At 46.4% G+C, this 12,143-nt stretch overlaps 1 protein-coding gene and 1 pseudogene across 2 annotated transcripts; one reads left to right on the forward strand and one right to left on the reverse strand.

The window, feature by feature from the left end:
* The first annotated feature begins 2,677 nt into the window (after positions 1-2,677).
* On the forward strand, positions 2,678-8,088 carry LOC136528457 (putative disease resistance protein RGA4). Of its 2 annotated transcripts, none has more exons than XM_066521416.1 (3): positions 2,678-3,137; positions 3,899-3,962; positions 4,164-8,088. In XM_066521416.1, exon 3 carries the CDS (start codon positions 4,175-4,177, stop codon positions 7,889-7,891), a length of 3,717 nt encoding a protein of 1,238 aa, XP_066377513.1. In that variant the 5' UTR covers positions 2,678-3,137; positions 3,899-3,962; positions 4,164-4,174; the 3' UTR covers positions 7,892-8,088. The 2 variants fall into 2 exon arrangements, with proteins under 2 accessions (XP_066377513.1, XP_066377512.1); XM_066521415.1 differs by having other exon boundaries at positions 3,899-4,044; positions 4,164-8,087.
* A 195-nt stretch (positions 8,089-8,283) lies between these two features.
* On the reverse strand, positions 8,284-10,149 carry LOC136528458 (MLO-like protein 5; annotated as a pseudogene).
* Between the last annotated feature and the right edge of the window lie 1,994 nt (positions 10,150-12,143).

Genomic DNA, 12,143 nt, shown 5'->3' on the forward strand with positions numbered 1-12,143 from the left:
GGGTACATTTACTACAAGCTCTGATTTAAGTATACAGTAGGTCGTAAACTTGAACAATTTTACTTTCGCCCCTCCTACATGTCAAGAGGATGATCCCATTGATATTGCATATATAGCACCAAATCATATATGGTTATGTGTTGATGGCCATTACATGTGTGTGGGAATACTTCCATTATCTACTATTACTTTGCCACTGGAGTCAAAATTATGGTGGCGCTAAGTAGCAGTGTTTTTAACTAAGGAACGGCAAGATTTTGTAGCATGTGAGATTTTTCGGGGAAGTGAAGGCTTGAATGCTTATGGTAGAAAATGGAGATTTTGAAACCTATCACAGTCCATTTGCAAAACAATTGTTGTTGGAGTCATGGATAATTTCATTTGAACCATTGTGCAGCTGAGATATATCTTTGGGGTCGATTGATTTATCTCTAGAGTTAAATTATGCTGTTATCTTTTGGTTGCTTGAGATTGTGATCTATAATCATTGAATAGTAACTCACCCAAATTGGCCTGTTTCACGTATAGTATATGCTCCGATTGCTTCAGGGACAAATTTTTTTGTTGTATGCGAAACTGGAGCTCCAAATATGGAAATGCTGCTGAAAGTGATTTATGAGCTGTACACGGACTTATGTTTTGAAGAATCCGTTCTATGAGATGGAGATGCCGATTCGGTGTGAGCTGTTTGATCACAACCTGGCTCAGGTGATCCAGAAGGACCGTGTTGCACTTCTGGGTCGGTGAAACTCGAAAACTTATGGCCTCAAACCCTATCACGCATCTTGTACTTTCCCTTTTTCTACATTAGTACCCTGGACTTGCTCTGCTGGAACTCTAATCCACCGGTGCATAACCGATAACTCCATGGAAGCAGCTTTTGTTCTAGCGAACTTGAGCATGCCCGCGCGATTAGTGATATGGTGTTCCTCATTGGGGATCAATGTTCAGGTGACTGGTCTATGTTCTGTCGTAGGACCAACAGTGCTATGCCACCAGCCTTCATTTGGTCCGTAGCTTCTGTATTCTGAAAGATGGATGCCACCAGCCTTCATTTGGTCTATGGCTTTTGTTTCTGAAAGATGGAACAGGCTTTGCAGTGCTGTGCTTCGGCAGTACTGTTTGTGATGATCCATCTCAAGTTACCAGCAAATTCAATGCTAGATTTCAAGTGAAATTGATGTTATATATCGCGTTCAAATGCTTCTGACCTAGTAGCACTAAAAGATGGTTTTCATTGAGATCTCCGGGGCACAATGAGATGTACAAGTGCTACAAGCCCTACAACCTCCGACCAATGTCTGAAGCTGTGCACATCGAGTCTTATCCAGGTGAATATCTTCCAAGCTGGTGGTTTTCTGGTATAATTTTGTCATCATTAACAGAAGTGAGCTTGAAGGGTGCCGTAACCTAAGTGATTAATGTAAAATCAGTACGAATTGGACAGTTCGAAGATTCAACCCCCCCCCCCCCCCCCCCCCCCCTTTTTTTTGAAAGATCCGGTTATCCAGCATTGTATTAATAAGCAAGAGTACAAAGTTGCGAGGCTACATGCGCGAGAGGCGCTTCCTCTCTTGGCAGACCGCCCCGTGAGGATGAAAAGAGTTAAGCTAATTACTCGGCAATCATTACGGGTCGGAGGATTCTTCCCCGGCCGAGATCCAATCAAAGCATTCAACCTTTATTCTTGTGAAAGTCGTCTGCTCTGACCTTCTCTCACCGTTGAAAACTACCGCGTTTCTCTGCTTCCAAATCTGCCACAAACTTGGAATTGTTAGTGAGTGTGCTGCTTTTGTGCCGCTTTCGGTCATTGCGAGAAACCATTCCTCTATCTTGTTCTGCGGGGTCCAGGAAGCTGGTTGTAGGTTGGTACAATTGGTCCAAGTTGCCATTGATCCCTAGACCTTCCTTGAGTAAGGGCACTCGATGAATAGATGAAGGCAGGTCTCCAAAAGTCTTTCACATAGGCCCATTCGCTTCGCTGAAAAAACAAAACAAAACATTGTTCCGGCTGATTTGTTGTCAGAGAAAAACACGGTTTCAGCTGAAAAAACAAGCTGGATGGATTATAAGATAAGCGAACAAGGCCATAAGACACAAAAGTAATTATTTCTCCACCCCCATAGTTGTAGTCTCGCCGCGGTCCAAATCCTGTCTCGCAGAAGCAGCCAAAGGGAAAAAACTTGGAGCGAGCCACTAAATTGAATGGTGTAGGCCGAGCTTGCAGAGTATTCGCGTGAACTTTCAAGTGTCCAAGTTATCTCGTCTTCCTGAGCTGAATCCAGCTGCAAGGACTGTGTGTATATATGCCTCCATAAGACAAAGAATTCACTTAGGAGGCCAGCATTGAGGCCCTGTTCACTTTGTAAATTTTTTGAACTCGATAAATAGTACCACTTTCGTCTTATTTGGTAAATATTGTCTAATCGTGGATCAATTAGGCTCAAAAGATTTATCTCGTGATTTCCAACTAAACTGTGTAATTAGTTATTTTTTTTACCTATATTTAATACTCTATGTAAGCGGCTAAAAATTGATGTGATGGAGAGAGAGTGAAAAAACTTGAATTTGGATGGCATCTAAACAAGGCCTGAGATTGTGTGCAATGTCGCTTGTCCATTTCCCATTGAGGACAGCATCTCTGGAAGAGCACCACCGTGTTCCGTCCCCACGCTCATCAACTTCCTCGCAGCCTCGCCTCGCATGGTCCCCTGCGCCGTCCTCCCTGCGTAGACTTGACGAAACAACTCACCCATTTTGCGTAGACTTGACGAAACGCAAATCTGCGTCGTCGAGAGACCGACGCAAATCTGTGACCGCGACCTTCGTCCCCTGCGCCGTCCTCCCTGCGCTGGATCGGAGTTGGGAGAGAGAGAGAGGGGAAAAGCTCGCCGGAACCCTAGATCCAGAGGAGGAGGAGGGCCTACATCGTCGGGGCCGCCGCGCCACTGGATCCGCGCCGGGGTTGCCGCACCAGGGCCCGTCCGTGCCAACGCCGCCGCGAGGACCATCTCGTTCCCTTGCGCGTCTGGGGCGGGGCGAGAGCTTGGAGCTGAGTTGACCGAGGTGAAGCCGCCGCCGCAGCTCCGTCCTAGCGAGGAAGGGATCTATCAGAATCTTCGTCAGTCCTTGTAGTGGTAAGCCCCAATCAATCCTTTCATTGTCTCATCTAATCTAACCTTGTAGTCGGGCAAAGCAAATGACTTGTTGCTGCAAGCTTGTATTACCACAAGTATATATTATTTCACGCTTCCTAGAGTGCAGGTGCCTCGGCACCTGACAACTGAATACGATGCTGGATGTATATCACAGTATCACACAGAAATACAAGTAGCTAGCATAACATGGATATGGTAGTAATCGATCTCGAGCAGATGCTCGCCGCTGTCTCGAGCCGCAGCTCGCCTGCTCTTCGATTACAACCAAATCGAGTTCATCTTGAGCAAGAAGAAAGCTATAAGTAGAAGACAGCAGCCGTGGTTCAACCGTTTGCTAGCAAATGGGCTCAACCTTTGCTAACCCACTCTGGCCCATTGAAGATGACATTGGATTCCTGGGTCCTAAGTCCATTAGACTTCTCTTCTGTTGCCCAAGCCAAATCCCAATTCCTTGATTCTGTCTATCAGCGACAGAACATACATCTGCAGCAATGCAGGTATATGACACTGAATGAAAGAAATTTTTTAGAAAGGCGGCCAAGAGCTTTGCCGATTTTTATTAGACGAGGGAAAAGAAAAAAAAACAGCGTTTACAAAAGTAACAACTACTCCGTATGCGACTACAACGACTACTACTACTCTTACGGCTCAGCAGGCCGCCGGTTAAAACGCAACTTCAAAACCATCTGATTTACATCCAATGGATGAGAATCATTGTCTGATTCAATGCAAAATTTCAGGCACCTGGCATAGCAGCATCAGAACGGACCAGCAGTGGAAGAAAGCCAATCTCCTCCGTCAGAGGTTGGACACAGATTCTTACAAACTAGCCTGTATAAGCTGACCAGCCACACTGTTTTCACACGAACAAACAAAACAATACTAGGTAATTAGTATTGCCTATTTGTTCGATTAATTACCTTGTCTTGCAAATACTCCAAATGATTGATAGGGATTATTGACTTCTCTAATGCTCAACGCGTCCATTATTTTATTTTTGTCCAGGACAAGCCAGCATGAGCCTATCCAAGGCTATTGGAGTCATTGGTGTCTTCAATGAGTTTGGTAACTTGTTCCAGTTGGTCACATCTGCTGTCTCATATATGCGTTCCAAGTGGAATGGATCACAGGAAAAACAACAACTTAAGCAAGAAGATCTACTGCAGTTGCAAAGTGACCTTCAACGCCTTACTGATACTCTACCGGCAATGTACAACCTCATTGATCGAGCAGAGTGGAGGATCCATGTACCCTCTGTGGCACAGCTCCTTCCAAAACTCAAGGATGCAGTGTATGATGCGGAGGACCTTCTGGATGAGTTCAGATGGTATAAGCTCAAGCTGAAAATTGAGGGCAATAACGATGAATCCCAGATGTCTCCTCTCATTGACTTCTTTCACAGTGTCACTCATGGAAGCTTCAACAAAGTGACTGATATACAGACCAGGTTAAGTCATATTTCTGCCCAGCTTGAGAAGATGGGCATGCATGAGGCAACTCCACGGTTTGACAAATTGGTCAGGCCACCGACCACATCTTTCCGCACTGAGCCAAACATACTTGGTCGAGACAAGGAACTGAAGGAGGTGATGAGATTGCTTGGTGTACCAGCACCAGACCATGGTAGCAGTAGCAGGTGCAGGTCTACTTCCAAACGGAAGAGAACTGCTTCTAGTGCAGCCGATAGTACTGAACCAATAAGGATACCATCTGTTCCTGTTTTGCCAATAGTTGGAATCGGGGGTGTTGGAAAAACTACTTTGGCCCAAGAGATCACTACACTTCCAAGTGTTAAATCCCACTTTGACAATATCATTTGGATTTGTGTCTCGGATGACTTCGATGAGGAGAGGTTTACTAAAGTTCTCATAAAATCTCTATCTAGAAAAGAGGCAACGGCCGATAATTTAGACGATCTTCAACAAGTTCTTGCTGAAGAAGCTGGGAAAAGAAGGTTCTTGCTCATCCTTGATGACATTTGGCCTGCTGCCTTGAATGATGGGCAGTGTTGGAGGAAATTTTGTGCACCTCTCACAAAAGTACTTAAGGGAAGTATGTTGCTGGTGACCACTAGGTTTGCAGAGGTTGCTGATATAGTGGGCACGGTGGAGTCCTTTGTATTGGAAGGCTTGAAAGAAGATGTATTTTGGGATTTTTTCAAACTATGTGTGTTTGGGTCTGAGGATTCTCACATTGATCCACAGTTAGAGCAGATTGGTAAGAGCATACTTGTAAAGCTCAAGGGTACTCCTTTAGCCGCCAAAACTATTGGAAGGCTTTTACAAAAGAGCCTTACCTCTGCACATTGGAATGATATACTAAACAACGAACTGTGGCAAATTGAACAAAAGGAAACCGACATTTTGCCAGCTCTTCGGTTGAGCTACATGTATCTACCTTTCCGTTTGAAGAGATGCTTCTCATTTTGTGCTGTATACCCCAAAGATTACAATTTTAAGAAGGATATTCTAGCTGAAATTTGGGTGGCAGAAGGATTTGTGGAACCTCGAGGTAGCAGTCCACTTCAACATATCGGTGAGCAGTACTTTGAAGACCTTGTAAATCTGTCCTTCTTCCATAAACTCCGTGGTAAATATGTAATACATGACTTGATGCATGACATGGCGCTTCTAGTGTCCAAGGACGAATGCTTCATTGTAAAGAATACAAGTGGGATCGAAAAAGTTCCTCCAAGTGTTCGCCATCTGTCGATACTATCAAGTAGTGGTGTTAAGTGTTCTGATTTAATGAGCCTATGCAAGCACACAAAGCTGCGCACCCTGCTTTGCAACAAGTATTTCAGGAGTGAGATTTTATCTTCTCTGATGGATTGCTGGTTTGATGAACTTGGGTGCCTGCGTGTTTTCTTTTGTGCCTTCAAACTGGAACGATTACCAGAGAGGATAGACAATCTGAAACATCTCCGGTACCTTGGAATCTCCAGAAAACGCCATTTCATTGAAGTTCCTTCATCATTCTGGAGCCTCTATAACTTGCAGATTTTGTCTGCCAGGAAATGCACATTTCAAAGATTGCACATAGGTGCCAGTAAGCTAATCAATCTGCAAAAGTTTGAATCACGTATTCTTGAAATGAAAGTCGATGCTAAGGAGTTGGGAGAGCAAATTGGGTTCATAAACAATTTTCCAGATATAAAAGATTTGGTTATATATAATCTAAGCGCAATAAGCAAGGATCATGCAGCAATGGTGGAACTTAGGAAGAGGAAAGATCTTACTAGTTTGACTCTGAGTTGGTTTTCGCTCAGATCTCCAGAGCACAATGAGATAGAAGTGCTTCCAGAGCACAATGAGATAGAAGTGATTCCATTGCACAATGTGATAGAAGTGCTTCAAGCCCTACAACCTCCAACCAATGTGAAATCTGTGTGCATCCAGGGTTATCCAGGTGAATATTTTCCAACCTGGTTTTCTGGTTCTGATGGACTCAATGCCATGCCATTTTCTGGTACATTTTTGTCATCAGTAACACAACTGAGCATTGAAGGGTGTCAGAACCTACGTAGTTGCAGATTGGACGTACCTGCCGTCAGAAAAATAGAGATTGCGCATTGCAGAAATGTAAAATCAGTACGAATTGAACACTTGGAAGATTCAACTTTTTCCCTTCAAGAATTGAAGGTGTACAATTGTCCAAACATCACATATCTGTTGGCCCCGTCCATAAGAAAACTCGAAGTGAAGAATTCTGGCAACCTCGGAGACAGCGTCGATTGCAATCCCCTCACCATCTTGTCATCATCATTAACAGAACTGAGCATTGACGGGTGTCAGAACCTAAGTGATTGCAGATTGGACGTACCTGCCATCAGAAAAATAGAGATTGCGCATTGCAGAAATGTAAAATCGGTACGAATTGAACACTTGGAAGATTCAACTTTTTCCCTTCAAGAACTGAAGGTGTACAATTGTCCAAACATCACATATCTGTTGGTCCCGTCCATAAGAAAACTCGAACTGAAGAATTATGGGAGCCTCGGAGACAGCAATGGTTGTAGTTCCCTCACCATCTTGTCATCATCATTAACAGAACTGAGCATTGATGGGTGTCAGAACCTAAGTGATTGCAGATTGGACGTACCTGCCATCAGAAAAATAGAGATTTGGCATTGCAGAAATGTAAAATCAGTACGAATTGAACACTTGGAAGATTCAACTTTTTCCCTTCAAGAACTGATGGTGTTCGATTGTCCAAACAACACACATCATCTGCTGGCGCCGTCCATAAGAAAACTCGAACTGAATAATTCTGGCAACCTTGGAGACAGCATCGATTGCAGTTCCCTTACCTTCTTGCATCTATCATGTGACCATCTGACATCCATGGACCTACAAAAATGGAGCCTTCCATTGCTACAGGAGCTCTACATCAGTATCTGTCCATGTCTGATATCTATTAGAGACTCTGAACAGGTACACACTGACGTTTCCCTTGGCTGGGCCAGACGACGCAGCACTGGGAAATTCCCGTTCCTCACTCACCTAGCTATCGGATGGTGCCCCAAGCTGGAAACTCTTGATGGCCTCCTAACACATGAATATCTCCCTGCCATCAAAGATCTGACCATTATGTCTTGTCCACGTCTCAACTGGCAAAGTGGAATGATGTTGCCGTCCTCCATCCAACGGCTCCAGTTACATGATTCTGGGAATATCTCTCGCAGCTGCCTGGTGAGCCACACATCGACATCCCTGCAAGAACCAAGTGGCTAAACTGGAGTGGAGTATTTACCTCGGTCACTCAATTCTTGTTTTCTTCAAATCAAACTAGCTATCTTATGTTTGATCAGGTTTATAGAACATGAGTATTTGCATTTATGAATCCAAATAAGTTTACTGAAAGGAAATTCTTCCATATAGCTACACTGTACTGTGGTTTATAAATTAAAAACAAAATGAAGAGAGATTGTTTCTGCATACTGCTAAGGTACGTTCCTACACACCGTACGTACGCATGCATAGTTCATGGTACATTACATGCGGCGCACGTACGCATGTTGATTGCTACTGGTACAATTAATTACATACAAATAATATATATATATGTATGTATGTATGTATGTATGTATGTAACAAATTATATATAGAAAGCTGGATCGATCGAGTTAAAGGTTGCATTGCTAGCTGCTTCATGAGGAGGCGACGGATGGATCAGTCGTCGATCGTACTTGCCTTCCTGGCCTTTCTTGCCGCTGCCGGCCTGCAGCGCCGTGTAGTGCCGGCGTCGTCTCCAGGCTCCAGCTAATGTTCCTCTACGCGTCGCCGTCGGCCTTGGTGGGGCTGCAGCCGGCGGTGGGGAGCCCCCGCCGCCGCCGTGCTCGTGCTTGGAGCTGGTGGGGTGCTTCTTCTTGGCGCCGGCGCGCCAGTTCTTGAGGGCCTTGGAGGTCTGCTCGTCGAAGATGTACTGCTTCATGGTGGAGCCCATCTGGGAGACGAGCGCGTACAGCGGGAGCGTCACGTACAGCACCTGGACCACCACCCTGCATGCTAGAGATCATCGTTCGTAATGTATGTTGTTTATATTCTTGCACTACATCTGCATCTGCATTCATGTCAGATCGATCAGTTCACGAACGAAGGGTACGTACCCAAGGCAGAGGCGTGCGAAGAAGAATTCTTTGGAGTCGTTGAAGCACGAGTCCATCGCGTACTCATACCGCATTCAGGTTCAAACAGACATCTGAATGAGGCAGAATTGTATGCATGTTGTTAATTGAAATTCTAGGTGGGTACCACGGTCAAACAGAGAGAGATATGTACCAGAATCCAAAGGAAGTAGATGATCCGGAAGCCATTCTGCAGAGACAGAGAGCATGCATATGCAGAGCAAGGACAGACAGACAATCTAGTTCAGTTCAGATTCAGACTTGAGAGTTGAGACTGACTGAGCACATTGCAAATTGGTTGCAAAGGCGAATAAAGCATGCATGCAGTGGAATGGAGAGACACAAGATAACATATATATAAATGTTGATTGGCAGTTTAATATATATACAAATTCGATCAGCAGAACAACCCAAGATACAGGAGTATGTAATGTACCATTGGAGAACTCATAGTCTTGCCCTGCTGCTTCTTTCTCCCACTCTTTCCATGCACGTATCTGCATGCTTCAAAGACGTACATATCATCATTAATTCATTATTAGCTTCTTCATTCCACTGCAAACACACCTACATTAGTAGAAGTAGTAGTAGATAAAGGAAACTGATTGAAATCGACCTTGGCCCTGCCGAGCGCCATGGTGATGGCACTGTAGGAGACGTGGAAGACGGCGATGAAGAAGATGAAGATGTGCAGCTGGTGCAGAGGCGTTGATGGAGATGGGCGACACCTTCCCCTCGGGGCACTTTGTCTTCATGCTCGCCTCCGCCAGCATCCTGGCGTTGTGGGCGTAGTAGGGCGGCGGCGGCCTTCTTCTTGCCAGGGACGGCGGCGGCCTCCTTGCCGTGTTCCTTATTGCCCCCGGCGGCGGCGCCCTCCGCGGGCTCCTTGCCGTGGCCCCCGGCGGCATTACTCTTACTCTCCATTGTCGCCATTACTCTTCGTCATCGTGATGGAGGTTCTGAACCAGCTAATCGCCGAAGCCGACCGTCGCGGCATCCTCTCCCCTTTGCCGGGGAATGTGATCAAATACAGGGCGTCGGTTTACGTGGACGACCTTGTCGTCTTCCTGTCTCCCTCAGCCTCCGCCTTCAGCTGCATCCGTCAAATCCTCGGGGTCGGGGCTAGCCACCAACTTGGAGAAGTGCCTGATTACGCCGATTAGGTACTCCAGCGAGGACATTGCTGCAATCTAACAAGTATTCCCATGCCAAGTCCAGCCATTCCCTTGCAAGTATCTGGGCGCACCTCTGTCGCTATCCAGGCTGCGCCGTGCAGACGAGCAGCTGCTTGTTGACGCATCCCGACATGGAAGGCTGGCCTAATGACGAACGCGGGACGAGCGACATTAACACACACAGACTACCCTCTCTGCAGTACCAGTGCACGTCTCCATCTGCTGCTGCCTGTCGGCATGTGCCATTGCCGAAATAGACAAGAGACGCCGGTCTTTCCTTTGGAGTGGAAAGTGCCGAGTTGCGTGGCGCATCGTGTGTGCGCCCAAAGAGAACGGCGGCCTGGGTATACCGGACCTACGTATGCGCTGCGCCTGAGATGTGAGATGGGAGTGGCTGCGGAGGACAGACACTGACTCGGCCTCCCTTCGACTCCAGAACGAGTGGTCGCCTGCATGTTCTGAGCTACAGTGTCCGTGCAATTGGGAGACGGTGCGACCGCACGCTTCTGGACAGTTGTCGGACGGAGCGATCTGCTCTCTCGCGCCGAATTTGTTCAGGGCGGTTGGCCGTCGATGCTGCATCTGGCTGGGCGCTTATGCACTTTTGCATGTTAATCTTGCCACGGTGGAGGTCAGCAGCCTCTCAGGCGCATAAGAGAAGCGGCGCTCAACCAAGCAACGGACGCTTGGATGCGAACTCAGGCGCCTGGGCGCTCTGACAACATAAAAACTAATGTTGGTCGTGCGTTGTAGCTCAAGGCTACTAAAGCAGGCTCTTGTGATTTTAAATCATCTCAGCAGATGTTACCATTGAAAGGTAAGGGCCTGTTTGGATGTTGCAGTTTTGGAAAAACTGTAGTATTACAAAAACTGTGGTTTTATAAACCAAAGAGACACAAAACTGTGGTTTAGAAAAATGAGGTCATGAGTGAAGTTTCTAAAACTCCAAAAAGACTACAGTTTTGATAAAACCATTGTTTTAGAGACTACAAGATTTGTTGTATCCAAACACCTGGCAGCTTTTGAAAACCAAAGTATTTTGTAAAACCATAGTATTTGTCTGATACTTTAAAAATACTTAAGCATCCAAAACAGGGACTCTTATGCAGACGCTTCATGTACTCCGTATGTCATTCATTCTCTCTCTTTAAGAGCCTGTCATGGAGCGTTTGCATTGCACGTACCCTGAAGGACGCGCTGCTCCGTCGGAGATGGGTGCGCGACATCACAGGTGCCGGTGCTCTGCGAATACGTGATGCCGTGGGAGAAGATTGAAGATATTCAGTTGCAGCCGCTGCAGTCGGACAGGTTCGTCTGGCGTTGGACCGAGAGTGGCCAGTACTCCGCGTCTTCTGCGTATCGATCCTTCTTTGTAGGGATGTCGTCGTTGCTCGGCGCAAAGGACATTTGGCGATCAACCGTCCCGCCCAAAGTCAAATTCTTCTTCTGGCTAGCTATCCATGGAGGGCCGTGGGCCGTCTGTGCACTTTGTGACCAGGACGATGAGACCACGGATCATCTGCTAACCGCTTGTGTCTTCGCGCGCGAAGTCTGGCACTGTCTGCTCCGGGCGGTGGGTCTGCAGCAGCTCACGCCTCAGCAGAACGCGACCCTGTCTGAATGGTGGCAGCAGACTAGACAGGCTCTCCCCAGCACGTTCAGAAGATGCTTCGACTCCTTAGTCCTTTTACATTGTGGATGCTGTGGAAGGAGCGCAACCGGAGGGTGTTTGAAGCCATGTCACGGACGCCGCATCAGCTCTTCTTGCTCATCAAAGAAGAAGCGGGCGCCTGGATTGGTGCGGGCTTCAACAGTCTGTCCGCGCTCTTCGCACACGTCGCCTAGCGTTCGCCGTTCAGTCGCCAAACTCCGTTTTGTAAGTCAATCTCGTGTGCGTGTCGTCTTGGGTTAGTCCAGCGCGCTAGTGGCATCTCGCCGTGAGTTTTGCTGGGCCTGTATTGTGTTTCTTGAATTCTCCCTAACGAAACACGTGCTACGCACGTTCTCGAAAAAAAAAGATATTGAATTAACATTTTGAGTGCTCGGTGTTCATAAATTCAAATCAGAGGGATCTTATCCAATCGAGAAAAATATCGATTCAGAAAAGTTGAACTGTTTAAACACCTGCGAGAAGTGCTCTTTACTAGTTGTCTGTTACTGTTACATTTATCAAGTATTTTACAG

The sequence above is a fragment of the Miscanthus floridulus genome, chromosome 19 (genome assembly GCF_019320115.1).
Source record: "Miscanthus floridulus cultivar M001 chromosome 19, ASM1932011v1, whole genome shotgun sequence".
Classification (NCBI taxonomy): Eukaryota; Viridiplantae; Streptophyta; class Magnoliopsida; order Poales; family Poaceae; genus Miscanthus; species Miscanthus floridulus.

What these genes read in the sequence shown, in the direction of transcription:
- LOC136528457 (XM_066521416.1), top strand. Translation starts at nt 4,175, where the DNA reads ATGAGCCTATCCAAGGCTATTGGAGTCATTGGTGTCTTCAATGAGTTT.